Genomic DNA, 24,394 nt, shown 5'->3' with positions numbered 1-24,394 from the left:
GCGCGAGCTGTTTTGAAACTTTTTCACGCAACTGGTTAGTTTATTTCCCCTCAAATCACAGTAATACACTAAAGTAGTGTATGTTCGGAGCTTAGAAGTGGTACTTGAACGCAGCGCGAGCCTGACGCTCTGAGCACAGCAGCAGTTGCAGCGGCAGTAGCGGCAGTTGTGTGTTTACTTGCTTCGTCAGCGGTGTCCCCGCTGTAGTTATCTCCTGTTCGTCACCTGCTGCTGATTAAAACCTTGGACTTTTACCTCAGACGGCGACTTATCCTGTCGTCAAGAGTCCTTATCAGCAGTTTCATCAAGCCTCCCGTGGACCTTGGTCTGGGGGCAAGTCGGGTTCACAGTTTTTTTTTTAAGCTAACAGAAGAAGATGACGTTAGAATCCAATAAAAACGAACCTGCCCTCACACTAGAGCCGGTGAACAGCGTCCGGACAGCCCTTTCTGATCTGTACCTGGAGCAGCTCCTGCAAAACAAACCAAAATCTGACAAGGTAAGATGTCTGCCTTATTTAGTGCGTCTCCCCCTCTATTTTGTTTTAAGTGTTTGCTTCCGGGTAGCAGATTATGGGGTGCTCATTGTTGCCTGTAACTTTGTAAAATAACAACATGGTCTTTCTAGCTGTGTTTATAACCGCGGGGTTGGTTATGAACACCATCATTTTTGAAATAAGAACTTCAAGTGTCTTTTTTTTTTTGTCAAATCAGCAGGTCTTTGTCAGCAACCGTTGCACTTTTCCAGTCTGTCAACCTTATTTTAGACTCCAGAAGACACTTGATTGGCGATTTCACTTCTGCATTTTACGCCAAACTGCGTCCAAATACAGCTGACAAGTGTGTATTTCTGGCTGCGATCATAGGACAGTGAGTAAGCAGTTGAGGTTATAATAAACTGTTGCATGCTAAACAATTCAAATGATCACCAATAGACCTCTTGTATTTTTCTTCTTTTTTTTTTACATTCTACATTTTGTACAATTTGCTACCCAATTGCTCTTTGCTTTGTTCAGTTTGTTGCGTAAACTTTCCCACAGGCTTGGATCAGGAATTAGCTTCAGCAGTCAGGTGAAGCCAGACTGTCGGGTTGTTTACTTCATCAAGCTGCTCCAGCCTGTTTTTCTGTTGTAAGAACAATAATTTTGACTCAAGTCAAATGTCCAGGGAGCAAAATGGAGGGGATTTGGACATATACTAAACAGGTCATTGTTGCAGAATATCTCTTAAAAACTTGAAAGGTCAGCACTAGTGAGATAGCGAGGGGAAGGGAGGAAACGTCTTTCCTCATATCAGCAGTTTGCCACTCCAATCACACCACTTTGTCCTTGGGTCCAGTGCAGGTTGGTTAAATCACTGTCTCCCAGTGAGGTCGCGTTATCTTAACAGTAGGGGATGCCTGTTTAATGAAAAGGGGAACTGCCTATAACTTGCGTTTCTTGTTGAGGACATGCCCTGTCCTGCTCTGTTTTCTGTGATGTCGTCAGTATGTCCATCGGGGGTGTTTGCTTTCAGCTCTATCACAAATCCTGTAAATCACATGGTTAAAGGAAAGATGGCCGTCAAGCAGAACAAAGTGAGAACCGAACGCCCTGTTTGAACGTCAACAACCCTTGAGGCTGCTGCTGAATCCCCCCCACCCCAGTGTTTGTTCCAAGGAACTGTTATTTTTGTGCTTTTGTTTAAACTGTTATTGGGGTCGTAACAGTTTAAACTTTAGTGACCATAAAGTGGACACTTTGAGGAATCAGTGGAAAACGGCTCCACTCTTGGCAGAAAATGAGGTAAATGGATCCAGATTAAAGCTGTTTCTTGATCGAAACTGTTTGGTCCTGACTGTCGACTGTCTTTTCGGAAAAGAAAAAATCTTATCTAACCTACAACACATCCTGAGTGATGCAAGTGCAACAGTGAGGTTTTTAAATTGAATTATGAGGGGGCACAGAGATGTCAGTTTAGCTGCCAAAGAGCAAAACTTATAGCAGATAACAGGAAGGCTGTTTCTGTTATCTGTGTGGTAGAAACCTCGTTTTATACTGTGGAACTTTCAGCCTCTGTTTATCATGTAAGGTGCTGGATTTGGAAGCGTTTTGTGATAATTAAAGTAATGATCAGAGGAGTTCACATAAACATTGGCCTTTCCGGTTAGCTATGGTATCAAAATGATAGGACACATTGGGCTTTTAAATTCTTCCTTTTCACATGTAAATCATTCACTTTTGGTCTACATAAAGTAGAACTGTAATGCTTTAGTCTGACTTCTTCATTATTGTAGCTCCACAGACCGCTGAGGAGCGTTTTAGAGTCTGCTTTTGTTTGTCCTGTGTCTCCATGCCCAAAAAGTGGCATTCAAGTTCAGCAAGGATCTTGTCAACCTTACTCCCCCGGCCCCCCTTTTTCCTTTTCTACAATGAAAAAAAAAAGGAAGGGAAAACATAATTTTTCATAAATTAGTGCTATGTATACCAACATTTTAATGTTTCAAGGTCTCAACAATCTTCCCTTTTGTTCATTAATTTCATGAGATACCAGAGAAAATGTCTGACGTGAGACTTCTAGAGGAGCCCTGCCCCTCCTCCACCTGTTGCTGCGCACTGCAACTGGCTGAAGGAAAGCTTACTAACGTTTTATTGGCCAGAACTTGGAAATAAATTCAGGAGTAACAGAAACAAGATGCAAAATTTGTTAAAACAAGAACCTTTGTCGTTACAACTAGACACGTTTTATGTCTCATTATAACGACAAAGTTTTTAGTTTTGACAAGATAAAAATACACTCCTCTGACTGATTACGACTTTGTCTCTATGACTCTCCTCCTCACCCGGTGTCTTCTAGATGACACTTAAAAATCCTCTGTTTCTCTGTTATGACCTTTCTTTATTAAGAGAAGATATTTTGGTTTAGCTGAGTTATAAATCCTGTTATAACAAGCCCTTGAATGCTTTCTCGTTTTAATGAGTTTTACTTTTCGTTGCACTGAGAAAATATTCTCGTTTAAATGAAATGCTGCTCCTGAAGTTATTTCCAAGCTCTGGCAGTTAAATGCTTCCGTAAAAGCTGATGGTTCCACAATACGAACCTTTAAAGCAGGGGTGGCCAAAGTCGGTCCTGGAGGGCCGGCGTCCTGCATGTTTTAGTCCTCTCCCTGGTTCAACGCACCTGGATCAAATGATAGCTCATTAGAAGGCCTAAGGAACATTGACAAGCTGAAAAGGTTGTTACCACCACCAGGGAGAGAACTAAAACTTGCAGGACGCCGGCCCTCGAGGACCGACTTTGGACACCCCTGCTTTAAAGCAAAAATCTAGAACATGAACCAGTTGTTCCATTTAAAACTAAAGCTATCCCAATTTTAAATTCTGACACATGGACTTAAGCAAAAGTACAAAATAAAAACACAACCGCAAAATGCTTGTTGCCATGAATATTATTGTTTTCTTTGCTGATGTTAGTAGGATAATTAGTCGGGCTATTTGCTTAGCCAGCAAGTCAACCTTTTGACTTTGAGTTTCCACACCATGACCTAAAAGCAGAACTAGATTTTTATTTTTTATTTTTTTGAAAGCGAGGGAAAAGTGTGGTTGTTTATAATGAGCTGAGCAGCAGTTCACAGCAACAGGTCGGGGAGGGACAGTGTCACATTAGTATCCTCCACACAATCATGCGTTGAGTTGGAACGGACTCGGCTTGTGCAGCTTGTTTAGCTCCAGTTGTTTTAGCTCTGTGAGGCTAAACAAAGTGAGCAGGGAGGACTTTATTAGTTTAGCCCCTCAGGATGTTTACGGCGACACAGAGGATGTAACTTCATCTGCCAAGCGTCGGATCTCTTCCTGCTCGGTGGTGACGCGCGGCGGCACCAGGCCGGTATAAATAACCGTCAGCCTCCCTGGCCGCTGCTTAGTCCGCAATACCGAAACCAGAAGTGGGATTGAGGAGAAAATGCAGCGCGTCCGGAGGAGGCGCAGCGGAGCGATGATGATATTTATTGGTTTATTGTTGTGCTGAAGCTGGATACGGATAACATCCCTTTCTGCTGAGGTGGCGCTGATGCGTCGTTTTTAATGCAGGAACTTTGTGCTGATGATGCAGGCCTCCCAGGTCAGAGCTCAGAGATTCACTTAGAAAAGGTTTTGATACTGCAAACCATCTTATCTTGACATTTAATGCGATCCCTCAGCCTTTCTTGGAAGAATGTTATGGTTTATCTATGGCATGCAGCAGCTTTATTTCGGTGTGAAATTCCAAAAAAAGTCAAAAGATGATTTTTTTTTTTTTTTAACCTTTTCATCACCTGATGTTGCTTGTTGTTTCCATGACTACATGAAGCTGGGGGGGAGGGGAGCAGATGACAGGAGGTGCTTAATCGGGTGTTAAAACGCCAGGTTAATATTCAACCTTGAACACACAACGAAGCTGCAAATGAAACAGTTTTTTTTGTTTGTTTGTTTTTTTTTGGGATGCACACCAGTGCATTATTATTAAAACCGTTGGATCGGAGTGTGAAAGTTCATATTTTGATCAGTTTTTTTATGCGAGTGCCTAATTTTCTCGTCTTTATTCCCCCTCCCCAGTTGGCCATGCAGACCTTGGAGGACAGAGGAGCTGAGTCCTACACCAACGGTTGCGCCGGACACATGAACGGATCAGAGCCGGCCAGCATGAAAGAAGTCGCCTTTGAGAAGAATCCCTCCGAGCCGATGGTATGCTCTCCGCCGCGAAAGGCCTCCGGTCGCTTCGCGCCTGGATATGAGTTGCTGACTGTTGTCTCGTGTTGCTCGCCTGCAGGGCGTCACGCTGAAATTAAACGAAAAGCAGCGCTGCACGGTGGCCAGGATATTGCACGGGGGAATGATCCACAGACAAGGTGACTTTTTATCTTTTCTTTGATATATGATTCATGTGATGTTGGGGGCCCGAGACGGAGTTTAAACGATTAAGCAGCATGCAGCTTGAGGTCTTTTTCTGAGTAAAACAAAATAAAAAATTGAGGGAGTACACAGTTGAATTTATTGAATGTTTTCTTTCCTAAGTATGTCCAAATTAACATTTACATTTACACTTAGGTGTTCTTGCAACAGGGAGAGAAAAACCTCACAGCTTTGAAGTTTAGCTGGAGTAATGAAGATCTTTTGCGATTATATTGCAAACCCTGATTACGCCATTGCGATATTTTTTGTGGCATATTGTGCAGTTTTAATTGTGAATCCAAAATCCAAATGAACACAGGACAAAAGCTTTGGCATGTGTGACGTGTGCTTAACAGTCAGAACAGGGCTAAGAAGATTTTTTTTTTTTTTCAAATATCTTTCAAGTCTGTTAAATATTTAATCTTATGTATAGAGCAAAACCTGGGCAGAAGTCCTAAAAAAAACAAAAGAACATTTGGATTCTTCTTTTCAGGCTCCATACACGAAGGGGATGAAATAGCAGAAATCAATGGAAAAAGTGTGACAGACCACACTGTGGATCAGCTCCAAAAAATTCTAGTAAGTTGAAAATATTGAGCTTTTAAATTCATCTTTTGTTTCGTCTGATTCCTCAAATTTAAAACCTCGTCCCGCAGAAAGAGACCAGTGGCGTTGTAACGATGAAGATCATCCCCAAGATGCAGGGTCGACCCAGAGTGTGTGAGGTAAGGCCGCCGTCACGCTGCCCCCTGGCCTTAGCGCGTTTTATTACTGCTGTAATCACGTTTTCTTCACCTTTTCCTGTTTGAAATGATTTTGTTTAGGTGACTCTTCTCTTAATCAGGTGACTATGAAATTAGTTTACGTAGAAGGATAATCCCAACCGTTAGCAGTAGATTTTCTTTTTCTTTTTTTTCTTTTTTTTTTAGCATGAAATGCACTAATTGTGGGTTTCATACTGCCATCTACTGGACACAGCATGCTAATTCAGGCATCCATTTTCCTGCTGGGAAAATGGATGCTCTTGATGCTCTTGACATGCTGCAGACGAATCCAACTAGAAGAGGAATTTAATGATTCAATGATTTTTAAGTGATTTTTATTCCCCAATGCTTAAGACTTTATATTTGCTGTGATCAGTGATGGCAAACCTAGCTTCCAGTTTGTAGACCAGTAGTTGGTGCAGATAAACATTCTTTGCTTACTTTATCTATTAAGAACATCGATTTAGTGATCCAGCACACTCCACTGCACTTTTATGCAGATTAGTGGGAAAAAAATGTGTCTGTGTCCTGGGAAAGTTCCCAGTTGAGTGTTTTGGAATACTACAAATCTCCAGTCCCATCCAAACTTATTGACACCCTTGGTAAAGAATGTAAAGCAAGCACACTTCTATTATTTCTTTAATATGTATTCCCCCCACCCCCCATTTAAGTAAATATACCCTCATTAAAAGTTGTCTTTTTCTAAATCTATTGTTGGTAGGTTTCGTGATTAAAAATAAAAGATGACATTTGTTTTTTTTTTTGTCTTTGTACACATCTGTATCTGGGGTCCCAAAAAGTAAGGAAGACATGTGTTTTAAAATACTGTTGGACACTTAAAAGAAAAAAAACGAAGCAAAATGAAAATTATTAATTTATATAAAAATACATGTTATTTTCTTTTTTACATACTTACTCAGATTTATTTACGGTTTAAATGGCCAAATTAGATGTTTAGCATCCAAAAGGACACCTGGGACATCCACTCGCATGTACAAAAATCTGGACTTATTCAAAGGGTGTTTAATGCCTTTTTAAACCAAAAAACAAAAAGGTCTTTCACTGCATCACATGGATCTGACCCTAATCTGCAGATGTACATGAGGGCTCAGTTCGACTACGACCCTTCCACGGACGACCTCATTCCTTGCAAAGAGGCCGGTTTGAAGTTCCAGACGGGCGACATCATCCACATCATCAACAAGCAGGATCCAAACTGGTGGCAGGGCCGAGTGGAGAGCAGCGCCGTCGACTTCGCCGGACTGATACCCTCTCCAGAACTCCAAGAATGGTAAACGACTGACGTTTCTTCGACGCAGCTGAAACGAAACCCTGCGGGGTGACGGACGCACGCAGCCGCCGCATTTCACAGATTCCCGGCTCGATCCGTGTGTGTGTGTGTTTTTTTTTCTTTGCAGGAGGGTGGCCAGCAAAAGCAAGGCCAAGCAGAGCAGGCAGTCCTGCAGCCCGTTCGGAAAGAAAAAGAAGTGCAAAGACAAGTACCTCGCCAAACACAGCTCCAGTGAGTGCAGTTTTGCACATGTTGTCGCCGACTCCGTGCTGCGAGTTTTGTCTAAACAAACTAAACTGTCCTCCTGCAGTTTTCGACCAGCTGGACGTGATCTCATATGAGGAGGTTGTGAGGCTCCCTGCTTTTAAAAGGAAAACTCTTGTGCTAATCGGTAAGCTTTGTAGTTAAAATAAAGGGCCAATTGTCAATTTGCAGGAACTTCTTTCCAGATTTTGAAATATTAAACACATATTTGTACCCAGGAGTGCCCTTCTTCTAAAAAAAAAAAAAGTGATACATTTGAGTTCATTTTGAGCTACAATGTCAGGTGACGTTTAGAGAATTTTGCTCCTTCCTAGGGGCGCCTGGTGTTGGGAGAAGCCACATCAAAAATTCTCTTTTAACAAAATACCCTGAGAAATTCACTTACCCTGCACCACGTGAGTAGAAAGACTGCTTACTTGTTTTGTTTTTTTATATATTTTTGCTCATCTCGTAGAGCAATTTCCGTTAACTCTTTAACGTTGAATGTGCGCAGACACCACCAGGCCCCAGCGAAAGGACGAGGAGAACGGACAGGAGTATTACTTCATCTCAAACGAAGACATGACCAAGTGCATCTCTAAAAACGAGCTGCTGGAATACGGCAGCTTTCAGGGATTCATGTTCGGAACCAAGTTTGAGACCATCCACAAGATCCACGATCAAGGCAAAGTTGCCGTGCTGGACATAGAACCACAGGTCAGCGTTTTGGACTCCTAACTTTTTAGATCTGACATAATGTACAAATGTCTCAAGGTAAATTGTTAAGTTCCTAACAGTAACTTAAAAATAAAACTTTAGGAATTATGTGCTTTAAACAGTTGGATCTCAATATTGGATTTTCACTTCTTTTTTTTTTTTATGGTGAGATTATTTTAATGAAAAAAGAACGTATGCTAAATTCATTTAAAATATTTTTGCCCACCTCAATCATGGCTACCAGTACATTTTGGATGACCTTGGATGACATGTTCAGTCCGACTGAAGCATTTTGAAAACGGTCAACATCCTCACATTTCAAAAGTACCTCGTTTAAGGAAATTTAAAAGGTAGAAGAGAGACCGTGTTTTGATTTCTGCTACAATAGATGATTATTTTTTTATGTAATGAAACTAATAATATTGTTTCAAACTACCAGTTTATTGAATGGTCTTTCCTCTTCCAGACCCTGAAACTTGTTCGGACTGCGGATTTTGCTCCACTGGTGGTGTTCATCGCTCCTACCAACACAGCTGCACAGGTGCTACATGAAAAAAAACAAAAAAGCAATAATAATACAAAACAGTGCCTCTAAAAATAATTAAGTTATTTTTTATGTGCTTTTTTTCACCTTTTGTATCATTACAACTACAAAAGTCAATGCTTTACTGGAATTTTTATTTGGTAGACCACTATAAACCTGTTCACAGTTGTGAAGTTCATGTTTTTGATGTAGTTTGTTTTGGGGTATCAGAGTGTAGGGTAGCTGTGATTTAGAATTTTTTATTTTTTTTTATATATATATATAATTTTTTTTACTTTATTTTATATTTATTTCATCAGGAAAATCCCATTGAGATCAAAAATCTCTTTTTTAGGAGAATCCTGGCCAAATACTATAATTTTTTTAATCTATCTAAAACTACTATGCTAATTTATCTGGATTTACCACATTATTTTTAAAAGTACAAGAAGTTCTGAATACTTTCGTAAATCATGGTAGATATGCTTGAAAAGCTAAACAAAGTAATAATAATTAAAAAAATATATATTTATTTATTTATTTATTTTTTTTGCAGACTGAAAACCTTCAGATGATCCAGAAAGAGTCGGACGCCATTTTGAGCACATACGGACACTACTTTGACGTGGTTCTCGTCAACAACGACGTAGACGAGAGCGTGAAAGGCGTGGAGGAGGCCATGGAGCAGGCCACCTCCACCCCACAGTGGGTGCCTATATCGTGGGTCTACTGAGAAAGGGCCGTCCGGCGCCCGTTTGATTCAGAGCCGCGTTCCCAAACGTGGGCGCAATACATCACTCCTTCCACCAAACCTCTGAGTTAGCGGTGCGTTTGATTCCTTTGCACTGTTGTTTGCACAATAAAGCAATACGTAGAAAGGATGACTCGAAAGGGTGTTTTAAATATGTTCGGCTTCAGGTGCTGCACACCTCTTGTGATTGCTGACAGATTATCAAATGCAAAACAGGACCTCAACTGTGAAAGATATAAACGCTTTAAAATAAAAAGAAATTGTCGCGTGACACATCGCCTCGAATGATCCTCTTTTCTGATCCCATTAGATCGAGCCATGAAATGAAAGTTCTCAGACTCTGCTTGTTCTGTCTGTGTAACTCCATACAATACCCTCAGCACAAAACCTTCTAGTCGACCACTGACGACCTCGCAGGGTTTTACACTGGATTTTCTCCAAACTGTATTCCTTATGGGGGACTGTAAAGGCACTTTTCAGCAAAATAAAAAAAGAAAATAACTCCTAGCTCTGTTGCAATGTTGTTTTTCATAATTCTTTTTTTTCTCTCTCTCTAAAAACCTGCTATAAATAAATTTAGATAAACTGAAGTGAAGAAAAGAACATGCACACTTTGATTTACGTCTCCGTCCATCGTGTTGAATAATAGTGGTACGTTTCAAAAAATCATTTAAAGTTAAAATTCCTCAGAATAACTTCTACTGACATTATATGCAAATGCATTGGGAAGTCGTCACATTCTATTCTAAAGTAAAAACATTCAACAATGCTTGCTTTATCCCAAATGGGAATTAAATGCTGTAACATTTAATATCCAAGTGTCTTCAAAGAGTCATTGTGGATGGTGATATAGACAGGAAGGATCTCCGGGGCAAAAAGAAAAAAAAAGAAAAATCTCAAGAGGCTTCTGACTGAAGACTGTTACTTTCTGGCTTTATGGTTAAAAATCAAAGCGGAGCAGAGAGATGTTGAGGATATGATCCTTGCCCACTTCTCCGGAATTTGGAGTTGTAGTTCAGGTAATACTTCTGCTTTAGAGATGCAAAAGAATCTCAAAAGCACACAAGTTATTGCCACACTTGTGTATCATAAATGTCCAAAAGTAAGAGCAAAAATCCTTCCAGCAGCACGACATCCAAAACCAGCGGGAATAAATGCCCAAACATGCAACATTTCAACATAAACAAAAAAATAAATCCATTGATCAATTTATCAAATTTGCTGATATATAAAAAGTGAAGGAAATACATTTTAGGTTGTTTAAAAAATAAATGTGCCTTTATTTATGTTCCATTTTTGTAAATTGATGGGACATTTACAAAAAATGTCTCATTAATTTACATTTTGTCTGTAGCCAAAGAGACAGACACGTCTTCTGTTCCTGCTGCATTCCGTTTGCTAATCTTCTGGGTTAAAGTTGGGAGAGCATCGCATGTTGGCGTGCTGTGCCAAATGACCGTGACATTGTGACAGATAGTTACTAAGGCAACGTTCGCTCTCTTTTCGAGTTGCACTTACTGTCGCAAAGCTGTTCTCTGCCACCACCATGTGGTGAAACTTAAAACTGCAGGTACGACGCGTACCTAAAAGATGGCTTAACGTTACAAATAATCAAATAGTTTTTAGTTGTCAACATTGTCCTTCCTCTCAGGAAGTAAAGCTGTTCAGTGTGTGGTCATACACTATCCATGACAGGGAATGTCGGTTTTGAGTTTGAAATGGCAGCATAATGAGCCAAATGAATAGTGAATAAACATCTAAGTGAAAATGAAACCATATTTTATTTTGAGCAACTTGACATTTCTGGTACAGTTAGCACTGATTAGTGGGTAAGATATTTATGGCTATAGGGAACTGGTGTTTTTTTTAGAAAACTGAAGACACACATTCAAATTCCTGTAACATTTTTTTCTTCCTTTTTTAATTCTTTATCCTGGCTGGATATTTGATCAAACGTCTTGGTGCAAAGAACCAACATTTTGATCCAGAAGGTGCTGGATGACAAAATAATAAGACCATCCTTCTTCCAGAAGCATGCAGTTGCCAGCTAGTAAGCTAGTAAACAGGAAACTGATCAACTTTGAATCCAGGGATTTGTATTGTTTTTTTTTTTTTGAAGATGTAGAACCTTTTCTTGCCATCAAAGAAGGATGTCCTGTGTGTTTCCTCCCTGATGGAGTCCTTGAAGGCAGGCAAAGAGAGAAGAACTTCTTCTATTTCAAAGTTTTCTTGACCATGTCACATGATCACGCTGTGACATTACTCCTAGAAACTGAAGGTGGCTTAATACAGTGCATTCTGGTATTCAGAGTTTTTATATCAGTCTCTGTGTAATATGACGAAACTCATATCATCCAAGTGTCTTCAAAGCACCATTTTGAATGGTGATTTTTGGGCGGAAAGGTCTTCCAGTAGCAGTCAGTGTTGCAACAAATCTGAAGAGGTCTATGACTGAAGACGGTTGCTGTGACTGTCTCATGACTGTCATGACATTCTAACAACTCAATTTTCAGCCAGTAGAGGTGACACTCCACAGTATTATGTCCTTAATGAATCCATCAGTTGCTGGTAAGCACAGCCAACCCACCTCATTTGCTTTTGCTGGTCTCCATTAAATCTATGAAAATGGCTAGAAATCTGGAGAGAGATTCAAAACCTGAACTACCTCAACCAAAAACACTTTGAATAATAAAATACAAGAAACTCATAACTACCTCGTTGTGAGTTGCTATAGATGCTACTACCGTGAGCAGCAGCTCACAAATTTTTAACTGGATTGTAGAAAATTAAGCAAAGCTGATGTTTTTGAATCAGGCTTAAAGCCAAACAATTTGGAAGAACCGTACTGTTTCTGATAAGACAAATAGTAAATGTGGACAAAATTATGCCATAGCTTTGTTGCAGGCAACAAAATGATTTTTTTTTTTTTTTAGTTTTACGTAACTATCAAAGTTCAAATTCTGTCTCATAATTTTCCTCCGATAATCTCTTCAGTTATTTCTGAAGCCAATGCACTGAGCACCTATTAAAAAAAGAGTACAACAGTGTATATTTGTGTAATTTTCATTGTAGTCCAACTCTGAAAAAACAAACTATTTGAGGAAAGTGCTATTAAAATTAATAGACATTATATATTTTCACTTAATATTCATCAATTCATATTTTGCAATTGTATGAAAACACCGAAGGAGGAGGAAGGAACCAAACTTGAAACATCTGTCATTACATGAATTAAACATATCCAAAATAAAGTGTTAAATGTAAAGTAAATATAAGCTACCTAACTATAAGGGACATACTAGACAATTTAGTCTAAGGTAGTCTTATGCCCCAGCATGTCCAACATTCATGTTTACTATGAATGATAACAGGCACCCAGTGTGAGCCTCGCCACACCCCCTTTCCAAGAACGCCATTTTGTTGACATACAGTCTTGAAATCAACATTAGCTCTATTTAAGGAGCTTAAAAAACTCCGTTCAGCACAGAACATGTATGGTCTTTGAAGAGCGTCCAAGGAGACATCCAGTTACTGTATCCGAGGATAAAAACAGCCCTCTGCGGGGAGGTAAAGCGGTGTGTCTGAAGTGTAAGCCACCCATTTCAACATGAAACTCGCCGCTGCTGACGTCACCGAGCCATCTTTGTGCACCTAATCCAGGCGGCTGTTTATTACACCTTCATTACCACACAGACCCGGGCTCTACTGACAGCCTGCAGGTGCCTCATCGTCACAAACAAGAAGGAAAACAGAAAGAGAACCCTTTTGTAGTGTGGGGACACAATTCAGTGCTCCTCCTAGGATATATAGGCAGGGAAACGCCACAATAACCAACCAAAGGCTGCCAGAGGGTCGAGAGGAGCGCAGAAGGCAATCCACATCCATCTGCCAGCCACTTAGTGCGCGCTAACATCTCCAGTCCGGATTTCAGCGCAGCTGTCGAGCTAATACAACCAGGAAAATGTAAGTACAACACCCTTGTAATGCTAATTTGAAAATAAAACCCCGAGTTGATACAATTCCGCACTGACGACTGAAATTGATAAGCTATTTTGGGGATGTGCGGCGTCTTCTCCGCTGTATCACGTAGCTTCTCTCAACTGTCACGATATTGATAGTCGAAGATTGTTGGATGAATTTAATTTTAGGAGCCGTCTCTGTATGATAACGTGAGCCGAACGTGAACACAGACGCTAACGAATCGGCCTAACCTTGGAGCAGATGGAGGCATCGGGTTTATCTCCATTAGGGACATTATTAGCTGTATAATGTTCTCTTTTTAAACGAACGAGGCCGGCTGTTTTTTTTTGTTTTTTTTTCCTCACTTTCAGTTGGTCCTCCGGTGAATTCTCGCTCGCGCCTGTACGCACGCACGTATATATATATACATATATTTTCCAGTTTGGACTGGTTTGAAATGAAAAGAAAAGGACACCAGTCTATGAAACCACACACCGAGTCAATTAAAAGTATATAACAACGTGTTGTCTAACATGGACATTTTTTTTGTGAACACACTCACGGCTTCGTTTTGGTGTTACCGAACAGCAGGTGACGAATTAAGCTAATTCCAGAAACAGCAAGGACACAAAGCTCAACAAACCCTGACTGTTTCAGCCGCGTCAGTCTTTTGAGGGTTCAAAGCGTCGACAGTAATTGAGTAATTGCCGAATATTCCAATATGTTATTATTTTTGGTAGAAATAGGCTTGAATTTGGTGTAGGCCTAGTTCCCGTGATATTTGTAACCTACAGCGGGGGGTGGGGATAGCCTAGCCTCCTACTGTATGTCGTCGATTGTCATGCGAGGGCGGACAGCTACATATCTGTCCACATTTCTTCTTGGTCGTGATATCTCTGTTAAAGAATACAAACTAAATATATTTATTGATGCATTTTGTTATCTGGTGTATCATTTCGATGGATTTTGTTTTTAAAAGGTGGAGCTAAAGAAAAGACAGCATTGTAGTTCAGTCTGCCAGTCTTTATATGACGTTTAAATTGCCTCGTGCCAGCAACATATCACCCATCACGCTGTATAAGTTTTTCTACATTTGTGACCAGAATAGAAAACGTCTACATAAAGACACTGAGAATCCACCCATAAGAACTAACCCCAACGTCGTTAGTGTTATAAGATTTAACAGTTGTAATAGTAACACATGGCCTTATTGTAGCTCCATAGGACGTAATGGTGGACCTTAATGTATGAGCAAAGTCATGTAACATCAAACAGAAAGAGACAAAAGAGGCTTAGATCAGACGGCTGCTGATGTGGGATGCTGAGGCGCTGTCCAGTGCTGAAATGTCACTGTCCAGTACTGAAAATCAAACGGCATGCATTTCCAGTCACAGCATTTTATTTAATAAATTATTTATAAAGCATATAGCCACAAACAACTTCGGTAAAACTTGAGCTTAGACTATAAATGTATACATGTTTTCCTATTGAAATAAGTTAAGCAATAAATCTAAAGAAGTAAATGAAAAAAATAACGAATCAAAAATATATTTTAAAAAAAGGGAATAGAATATTTACGTAATCAAACTAAATGATAAAACAGTATACAATATTCAAACAAAGGAAAAACTTTTCAAAAAAGATACCTACCTACCTACCTACCTACCTACCTACCTACCTACCTACCTACCTACCTACCTACCTACCTACCTACCTACCTACCTACCTACCTACCTACCTACCTACCTACCTACCTACCTACCTACCTACCTACCTATCTATCTATCTATCTATCTATCTATCTATCTATCTATCTATCTATCTATCTATCTATCTATCTATCTATCTATCTATCTCCTGTCTATCTACCTACTTTAAGGATCCATCAGTGTTTCAGCAGCCCGCTTTATAAGCCACAGGGAAAAACTATATTAATAAGCACTGTCTCAAAACAGGGTTGAATATATTTAGCTTTCACAGCAAATCTCACATCAGCAGTAGCCTGTAGAGTCATGCGAGCCCTCACCTTTCCCGTTTGTCATTTCACCTCCCTTTGCCAGATCACATTTCCTTCGGCATCCTGTTTTTTTTGTTTGTTTATTTGTTTTCAGACCCATGTTATAACAAACACAACAATCATTTGCTTATCAAGCTGCATCTATATTCTGACTAAGCTTCAGTTTTAGAAATACAAGAAGACTCCCCTGCGCTCAGCATGTTCAGACAGAACAGTAGAGTGGCAGTAAATCCACACGGCTGGATTGAAGTACAGCTGGCAGTTTTTCACAGGATGCGGAAGCTGACGAGAAACCTCGCCGCTGCACTGGCAAGTCTTCCTGGCGTTATTTGGGAGGTGATGACAGCGTGAACCTCTACACACATTGTGCCTTTGTCATGGTGCTCATTGGAGGCACACACACACACACACACACAGCGACGACACATGTTAAAACATCATTTTTAAGCAGTAAGTGTATTTGCTGATTTGGACAAATTTCAGTTCCAATGGGACAGTTCTAAAAATAACGTACCTTAGAGTGCTGTGTCTCTGACTGCTTGGGACGGCATTGACCTCAAGCACCAATAGGCCAACTGTTCTAAAGGATTTGTTTGTTGTTAACGGATTAGTAATGTATGAACATAAAGGGTTGACCTTTAGACAGAGTTATACAAAGTCAACTCTTTAAAACTCCAACCTGTGCAAATGAATAAAAACAAAGCCCATGAGCAAAAGTGCACCAATATGACCTTACTGGGCAAAGGCCAAGTTTTGATTTGATTTTAGGTCAAATGTCAATATTTTAAACTCATTTATTTACAGTGAAAGGCAAAAACATGCTCCACATTCCTTGATATAAAGGACTAGACTATCCCAGTTTGTATGTCAAAGCACATTTGTCAGCCTTTTAGTAAGATCAAAACAGACTGCATGAAAGAATAGGCAGACTGAAAAACATTTTCAGTTGCACAAATTCAATGAAAGGGAAAGAAAAGGAACATTTTCCTTGTTTGACCTGTTAATTACCTTTCAGTGCCGATTGACAGAAAATTGTCTAATCGCTCCCTGTGAAGTGTCAGTTTATGGTTTACTTTACTTTATTCTGTTTTACATCACTGATCTCCATAGTCTTCCATTCTTCATCATTGTACCAAACGCACAATGAAAGAGCGTAACATATGGCGCCTAAATAAGCACAGAAGTGGATGATTAAAAAAAATAAATAAATAAATAATGTATCTGCCTTCCCAATCACTTTGCTGTACAGAACAGGGTGCCAAGTAGCTGTTACATGTTACCATGGGAGGCATTTCCCTTGACTCTCTCACTTTTTGGTGGTAAAATGACACTTTCGCTTTAACTTTCTGTCAGTCGCTGCAGCCATCATCTGTGGACATTCAGCAGAACTGGCCAAACGAGCTTCGCTTTTGCAAAAGCCCACAAATGTGCTCTCAGATCCCGATCACGTCGGATCTTCCGCAATGGATGGAACTACCAATAACTTATAGTAACTTTTAATTAAATGAATTAAGCACTCAAAAATTAGGTTTGTTCTCCTTTTAGTATTTTTCTACAGATCATAAATACCTAGTATTTGAACTCCAGCTGTAACAAATCACCGTAAGTTGAATCTGAACTTAAAAGATGTACTTGGTTTATTTCTCGACGGTTTGTGTTTTTCAACCATCAGGTCTGCCCCAGCTGGAGCCCCTGCGCCAGAGGGAGGAAGTCAGCAACCTCCCAATCTCACCAGCAACCGCCGTCTGCAGCAGACGCAGGCACAGGTGGATGAGGTAAGTGAAAACAAAAACAACACACACACACATTCACTTAAGGAACCTTTTGGGGGAAAATAAAAATACTTTTAGGAGTATTTTTACTATGCTCTATTTTTTACTTTCACCTGAGTAACTTAATAATGAAGTGTCACTACTCTTACTCGAGTCAAATTTCTGGATTCTCTAACCAGAAAGTTACTAGACACAGACACTTTTTGTTAAAATTGTATATTGATTTGCAAAACTGTTTAATTTGGCAGATTTTTATTTTATTTTGGTCTTTAAAACATCCACAAAATTTAGTATTTTTGTTCATTTGATGATGTAATTTTTACATGTTTAATGATTGATGTTTTGCTCTACTACAATCTACAGTCGCGTTTTTACCAAATACATTTTTATTCTTACTTGAATGATTTCTTGGTCTCTTACTTTAGTACACTTTTTAATTACCACCTGCACCCACCTGCGGATCAGTTTTGGCGACATGTGTCTCATCCGGTCGTCCAGCCTGGATCTCTGAGTAAAGCTTTTGCCGCGTCTCTTTCCTCAGGTGGTGGATATCATGCGCGTAAACGTGGACAAGGTTCTGGAGCGTGATCAGAAGCTGTCAGAGCTGGACGACCGGGCCGATGCCCTGCAGGCTGGAGCCTCTCAGTTTGAGACTAGCGCTGCAAAACTGAAGAATAAATACTGGTGGAAGAATGCCAAGGTGAGGAAACGGCGATGCGCTCGCTCAGTTAGAACGCAGCATTGACGTTAAGTAATATTAACAAGATTAGATTATGGCGTGTTGAAAACTGTTCTGCTTTTCTAACATGTGTTTCTCTCCCCCAAAATTTGCTGACTGCAGATGATGATTATCCTGGGTGTGATATGTGTGATTGTCCTCATTGTCATTATTGGTAAGAAGCCTTTTCTTTCCTTCTGTGCGCCTGTAGAGCCTTTTTAAAATCTTGTAACACTTTGTTCCGCTCCGTCTTTCCACAGTGTACTTCAGCACCTAAGAAGAGTCGCTCCTACCCCAGTCTGATCCAAGCTTCCTTACTACAGAAGAAAAAAGAAAAACAACCTCTAATTGATGACAAAATTAACCACAGATGAATTAATTTATTGTATGTACGTATATCTCCGCCCCCCAGCTATCCTCAAAATAACACCCCTAAACCCTTCAGGCCCCCCGTGGCTCTCCTCAGCCCCCCGCTCCTTACTTCCACAGCCTCACCTCTGGATCCCTGTCGATATTTGTTCTGTGAGTGTGTGAGCCTGTCTTCTTTCTGAGTACTCTTGGCTTTTCTAACCCTGCCATTCTGGGAACCAAACCCCCTCCGCCCTACCTTTGCCCCCCCAAACCCTCCGTGACGATGCAACAACAGAAACCGGTACAACAATTGGCGATAATTGTTACATAGCTGATATATAGAGTTCTTTGTAGAGTTTTATTCTAATATATATCTGATATACTGTTTTGTAAGTGTGTGTGCGTGCGCGTGCGTGTGTGTGTGTGCATTTTGTACTTTTTATTTTTTGTATTAATTTGATGTATGCTTTAGCGTTGACTACTGCCTATTAATGAAAGTGTGCATCTTGCATGTCCTCTACATCCCCCTCTGATTGTTTTGTTGTCCAATAAGCCTCCTTAAAAAAAAAAAAATCTACCCGTGTTTCTCTTGAAGGCAGACTGAAATTCGTCATCTTACCGACACTTATTTCCTTCGTCGCTAAAAAAAAAAAAATGTTTTTGCTTCTCTTTTTTTTTCTTTTTTTGCTACAGCTAATGCTCACTCACTGATGTTAGTGAAATAATGCATGACTTGTGCAACGAATCCTTAGCGTTCATCACCTCCGACCCTGTCCAATTCTCCTTCCTTTTTTCTGAGAGGAATTCTTAAACAGCGACCGTCTGACGTGTCTTTTGGCGCCGTCTTGTTTCTCAGCAGCATGCTTCCCTCGGACAACTTTAAACTGCCATAGTACGGTCGGACCAATGTCTGTAGGTGTCTTTGTTTTGTTTATTATTATTATTTAAAGATTACGTAGTGTCTTATTTCGAAAACATTCCTTCATTGCAGTCTAGTGCAGATGCTCTTACTGTAGCACATTTAAGTGTGAGTACCTTAAAAAAATACAAACGACGAACCTTGTGTCAGTAATAACAATAGGAGGAATAGTGACTAGGTGTAAAGTTACTTTTTTTTGTTGCATAAACTGGATTGTCCTAATAAATTTTTTTTCTACAATTTTACCTTAACATTACACTTATGATAACATGGGTGATTTTGGGTTGGAAATTAAAGCATTGGGGGGGATAAAATGCTTCTGCTGCAATGGTTTGTGCAGATTTTGAATCCTTTCAAAACCTGCACAAGCGTCTGTGGTTTTGACAGTGCCGTCCGGCTGTTTAAACGGGCCGCCAATGCAGCAGAACCTCTCCACATTAAGAGCACATTTTTTAAAAAAAAAGTCAAATTAGCTGGATCGCCAGACAAATGAAGCGAGTAACGCCTAAGAAGAAAAGAAGCAGTAACTCAAAAAAAATATTTAAATAAAACAATCGTAGCATTCCTAAGACGAGTGTTTTGCTAGCGCCGTGGTTCTGTCTTCGTGTTTCTTCTTCTTCTAGTTAATGCCTTTCTTTTTCTTTTTTTAAAAATATAATAGACTCTATTTTTTAATCATAGTATATTTTTGTGTGAAGCAGAAGAAGCAAAGAGGATGCGAAGCGTCAAGAACGAAGCTCCTCTTTCCTTCTGTCTGGTGTGTTTTTGTAGTTCAGCTCCGCGTTACACACTGCCAAGCATTAAAGGAAAACAGTTATTTTCCTTATTGCGGTCATTTCTTTCATTTGTGCACTCACTGGTTTGGTCTTGAAGTACTTTCAAACCACCTTTTTTTATTCTTATTATTATTCTTGTTTGCATGGTTGTGGCTACTTGGTGAGTAAAAGAGCAGGGTAAATACAAGGCACTCTTCGAGACAAAGAGTTGCACATGTTCCTCAGAGGCGATGCATCAGAACTTCCTGAAGCTAACTATTTGTGGGAGGGATTAAAAAAAAACACCCAAACATCTAGCCACAGCAGAATGTCGCTTCCAAGAATTTCCATGTGGTTTGGAGTGAAATCAAAATATAACAGTTGTGGGTTAAATCTGTAAAAATTTTTTTGTCTGTTCTGCATTCGGAGCTTATTCCAAAGACAGCCTTTGTGACTCTGCCTCTTTTACTCTCCAGCCAGCTACACGGAGAAACCTGCCACCTTCTCTATCTCCTACTGTGTATTTGGTGTGTGCGCGTGTGTGTGTGTGTGCATGTATGTATTAGAATAGCTCCGCCTTTGGAATATCCCCCCAACCCCTCCCACCTCCATCCCTCCTTCCGTTTATCCCGACGGATTTAGGCCGCTTAACTCTCAGAGTGAGGACATGTCAGTTTTCCTTCGCCTCTGAAGTACACGAGCAACACGAGGCTGCAGATCTGTGAGCCTCAGCAGAAGAAAGTCCCACTTCTCGATGCTCCTTCAAAAGTTAAATAACCAAAGACCAAATTACCGAGCTACCGCTGCCAATACTCACCACAAACAGGCCGTCTGGCTCAGATTTAAATTCCTACTGTCTTAGGGACGTATTAGCTTATCATACACTATCTATGGAGTCAAGTTTGGCTTTGTGAGTGTGCCACCCTGACATAATATGCAACTTAAATGTCGAACAGAAACTCCCACCCGACCCCGCCCTCTGCCGTGTGGATCCAGGTCCGAGGAGCTTCTTTTAATCTGTACAAAGTTAGTAGACACACAATCTTGTAACTAATTATAGCACAAGTCTTCTTTCTTTTTTTTCTTTTCTGTCTGCGTAGTGCTGCCAGGTTTGAAAATGTGTAAACTAACTATAGATAACAGAAAACTGAGAAAAGTTTTCCCAAAAAAAACAAAAGAAGAAAAACCTGCATTGTTTAGTGTTGTAATATTGGGGGGGGGGGGTATTTTGGGGGGTAAGGGGTCCTATATCCTCAGGTTTCAGTTGTTTGCAATTTACCAAAATACATAAGAGGACAAAAAAAACTAGCAAACTGTAAAATTGGATTCCTTTGGCAATATTAAGTGATTTAAGGGTTACAATGTTGTCCTTTTAGCCATTTGTACAGGACATAAACACACAGTGGGCTCCGAGGTGAAATAACACGACCGATTGGGGTAGGATTTGTGTGTTCTCCATAAATCCAACTGTTGTCCAGTGAGTGCTCAACCGGTTTGGTCACAATGGTGAAAATGAAATGAGTGCTCTCTCTCTCTCTCTCTCTCTCTCTCTCTCTCTCTCTCTCTCTCTCTCTCTCTCTCTCTCTTTTCTTTTGTTTGTTTTTATTGCTTTATTGTCTATATGAAAACCAATGTGTGCAAATGCTTTTAACACCGTGGCACTTTTTTCTCCTTTTTTTGTTTGTGTGTGTGTGCGTGTGTGCGTGTGTGCGTGTGTGTGTGTGTGTAATTCCTTGGTTTCGGCGGGAGTGGAGAACACAATCTTTCGCCGGCCACCGGGAAAGTTCAGTGATCTCAACGCTGCGTTCAGGTCGTTTGCGGAGAGTTCGGTGAATGTTGTCGGAAAGCCATAGGAACGGTTTTGAAAGAAAAAGAAAAAACTGAATCCCAGAACGAGCTGAACGCAGCAACAGGAGGGAACCTTATTGAGTCACTGAATGTTTCCTGGATGGCTTTAGGTATATGAAATGTTTTTTATTTCTGAACCAAATGTCCTTTTTTTTTTTTGATTGTTTTGCGTCTGTTAAGTAACAACTCCAGATGTCACTGAATTGTTTGTTTGTCAGCACTGATGGGTCAAGCTAAGGAAAATGGCAAGTAAATGAGAGAAGAAGAAGTATTTTTGTGTGAAGGATTCTACAGTTTACATCAGGTCGCTGTTTGTATCGACGGGATATATGATTTTTTCTGTTTAAATCAGTTCATTTTTAAGGGATGGATTCTTTCTTTTTACCTCCGTTAGAGGCAGGACCACAGGGATGAAAGCACACATTGCCCTTGGTCGTCTGGCCTTACAGGAGGGACAGGACCGGAGGATCACGGGCAATGTGCTTGGTGTGATTTCCTTTCTTTACTTCACTCTTTGCGCTTTTATTTAGATTTATCGTGCCGTCCTTTGGTTTAGGATTAGAGTTTAAACAAGGTCGATTCAACGCAAAAGGAGAGGAGAATTAGTGGGGGGAAAAGTACATGAAATAATTGTAGTGTAAATCTATCAATGTCTTATTATATTGATGAACATCATGAAATATATGTATATTGAAAAAAAAAACAGTATCTATGACAAATTGTACTTTTGTGTGTGTTTCATGGTTTCATGTGCTTTTGTGGGTGTGCAGCAAGGGGATAATGTCATTTGGACTGCCATTCTGGGACCTGTGTGAATAAGCATAAATTTACTACCAATACAGAGATGGACCTTTTCTCTAATTGATCCCTATTATGTGTTAAGTGTGCCAAAACAAATACATGGAGACCTGGAGCCATAAACTGCACGTTTCTGCATTCGTCCAGAGTCCTTGTGTACAGTGTGTTATCATCACACAACACACACACACACACACAAGACTTAGGACCAGATAAGCAAATGATAACAAACAAACAAAAAAAATCTACTGTCATATTTCCTATAATTAATTTTTTTTAACACACTGACATAGAACAGGTCAAATGAGACAGTTTCTTTCACAATGGATGTCATTGGAAAAGATGTTGAGGGGAAACACATCCATTAGCTAAAAAAAAACACAAAAAAAACAGCCTGACATAGTTTTGGAAGTCGTGCACTTAAAAACTGGCTGAGTAAAATGGCACAAAGAGATCATTTAGATATACCTTGATTGGAGCCATCAGAACGGCATATGAGGAAAACATACAGTTGTTATGATTATTGAACACTTATTTTTCTTACCAACTCTCACTAGCTCGTCTCTTTTTTATTCCACAAGAGAGTCACGTCACTCATTTAGCTTCAGTGTGTAGGTCAGTAAATCCGCACCAGGTTTGGGCCTCGAGAGAAGTAAAAATTTGAAATAACTGGCTAAATGAAAAGCCTGGAAGTGTTTAAATAATGTCGTCTAGTTAATGCCAAACTGTGTATTTGCTCAATGGCAGATAAACTTTATTTGTTCGTGATTTATAATGAACAGCAAACAACATGAGTCGCTGTCTACAGCAGTACACACCAACGGTATGCAGTATGTAGTACAATGTACAGTTCTGTTAAATAGTGCAGTGTGAGGCTTTTATTTTGAAACCCACGTGACGTAGGCCGCTGACATTCAGACTTCCGCGTCTCGTCTCTACATTTTATACCCGATTCATTCGATGAAAAATATGTTCGAAGAGACTCTAGAGATGCTAATAGGCACTTCAAATACAGAATACGTCCTATCAAGCATAGTTTTATTTTCGTTTGTTATTTTCTTTCTTAAGCTGAGCTGCTGTGACTTCTTCGGGTCAGAGCAGACCAGATTTAAACCACACTCAAGCACAAGACGAATGGAGAGCGTTACATAGGTGAAGAGCTCCTTAACAAAACAAATGAGACTACTAGTGTATTGCTGTACGTTCCTGTTAATACAAACGGACCGACGTGAACGCAAGCAGGTAACCGCTTCGTGAGATGCAGTTTTAAATCTTCACCACCAGGTGTCACCCTGTCTACTAAGCATGACATGGATTGTGGATCCGCTGACATAATGTGGCCGTAGGTGGGTTTAATGTGGATAAACATGCTTTACATTTCAACCTGTTGTTGAGGCGGACAGTGTGGAGGAACACCAAAGACATTAGGGTACTTTAAAGATTTAAGGTATCTTAAGAAGTTGTGTAAACCTTACAGATTTTGTAGCTCTCGATAAGGTCCCTGTAAATTTCTGGAAATGTATTCTACTTGTATTTTTACACATTTTCAAGTGGGTTGACGTCACAACCAGAAAGTTTTCATGTTAACTCGCTTTGTTTGTTCCAAAACCAATCATGTTGAATTTGGAGCAAGTAAATCTTTATTATGCCAGGACTTGATTAATAGCGGCATGAAGTGTGTGGTTTCTCAGAAACTTGCTTACCAAAATATTACCGAATGTGTATGCATAAAGCTGAACCTGTATTAATAAGATCAGTAAAAATACTCAATAAATTCAAATATGCATCTAATGATTGAAGTTGTTAAGTTGTAGGCTATACCATCCTTCGACTCTGGGAAAAGAACACAAAGCCTAATTTAAAGCTCAGCCTTTAATTGAATTCAAACAATGCTTCTATTTGCTCTCACTGGTGAGACTTGTCCTGCTCTGCCACAAACCATAATTGGACAATTTCTCTTTCTAGAACTGTAGACAGTAGATGTACGACAAGCCACATCTGGAGAAAGCAGAAGCGAAAACAACTGTAATAAAATGACCTCTGTGAAACCATCAGAGTCTG

The 24,394-nt window shown here is 40.0% G+C and overlaps 2 protein-coding genes across 2 annotated transcripts; both read left to right on the top strand.

Moving 5' to 3' along the window:
* Positions 1 to 123: 123 nt before the first annotated feature.
* On the top strand, positions 124 to 9,702 carry mpp1 (MAGUK p55 scaffold protein 1). Its single transcript, XM_081615221.1, has 12 exons — positions 124 to 499; positions 4,571 to 4,699; positions 4,785 to 4,863; positions 5,400 to 5,485; positions 5,563 to 5,631; positions 6,765 to 6,961; positions 7,089 to 7,192; positions 7,272 to 7,352; positions 7,540 to 7,620; positions 7,719 to 7,921; positions 8,388 to 8,462; positions 9,001 to 9,702. Exons 1-12 carry the CDS (start codon positions 377 to 379, stop codon positions 9,175 to 9,177), a joined length of 1,404 nt encoding a protein of 467 aa, XP_081471347.1. The 5' UTR covers positions 124 to 376; the 3' UTR covers positions 9,178 to 9,702.
* A 2,948-nt stretch (positions 9,703 to 12,650) lies between these two features.
* On the top strand, positions 12,651 to 22,474 carry vamp2 (vesicle-associated membrane protein 2). The gene is made up of 5 exons (XM_081615225.1): positions 12,651 to 13,158; positions 16,845 to 16,947; positions 17,486 to 17,644; positions 17,786 to 17,837; positions 17,923 to 22,474. Coding segments are annotated over exons 1-5 (333 nt in total). The 5' UTR covers positions 12,651 to 13,156; the 3' UTR covers positions 17,940 to 22,474.
* Positions 22,475 to 24,394: the final 1,920 nt, after the last annotated feature.

This window comes from Poecilia reticulata, chromosome 14 (genome assembly GCF_904066995.2).
Source record: "Poecilia reticulata chromosome 14, P_reticulata-male-v2, whole genome shotgun sequence".
NCBI lineage: Eukaryota > Metazoa > Chordata > Actinopteri > Cyprinodontiformes > Poeciliidae > Poecilia > Poecilia reticulata.
Note: the sequence above shows the minus strand (reverse complement) of the source record. Positions and strands in the feature narration are given on the sequence as shown.

What these genes read in the sequence shown, in the direction of transcription:
- mpp1 (XM_081615221.1), top strand. Translation starts at nt 377, where the DNA reads ATGACGTTAGAATCCAATAAAAACGAACCTGCCCTCACACTAGAGCCG. An exon ending in TGCTGGACATAGAACCACAG is followed by an intron (nt 7,922 to 8,387) that starts GTCAGCGTTTTG and finishes TTCCTCTTCCAG; the next exon opens with ACCCTGAAACTTGTTCGGAC. An exon ending in CTACCAACACAGCTGCACAG is followed by an intron (nt 8,463 to 9,000) that starts GTGCTACATGAA and finishes TTTTTTTTGCAG; the next exon opens with ACTGAAAACCTTCAGATGAT.
- vamp2 (XM_081615225.1), top strand. An exon ending in CGCAGGCACAGGTGGATGAG is followed by an intron (nt 16,948 to 17,485) that starts GTAAGTGAAAAC and finishes CTCTTTCCTCAG; the next exon opens with GTGGTGGATATCATGCGCGT. An exon ending in ACTGGTGGAAGAATGCCAAG is followed by an intron (nt 17,645 to 17,785) that starts GTGAGGAAACGG and finishes TGCTGACTGCAG; the next exon opens with ATGATGATTATCCTGGGTGT.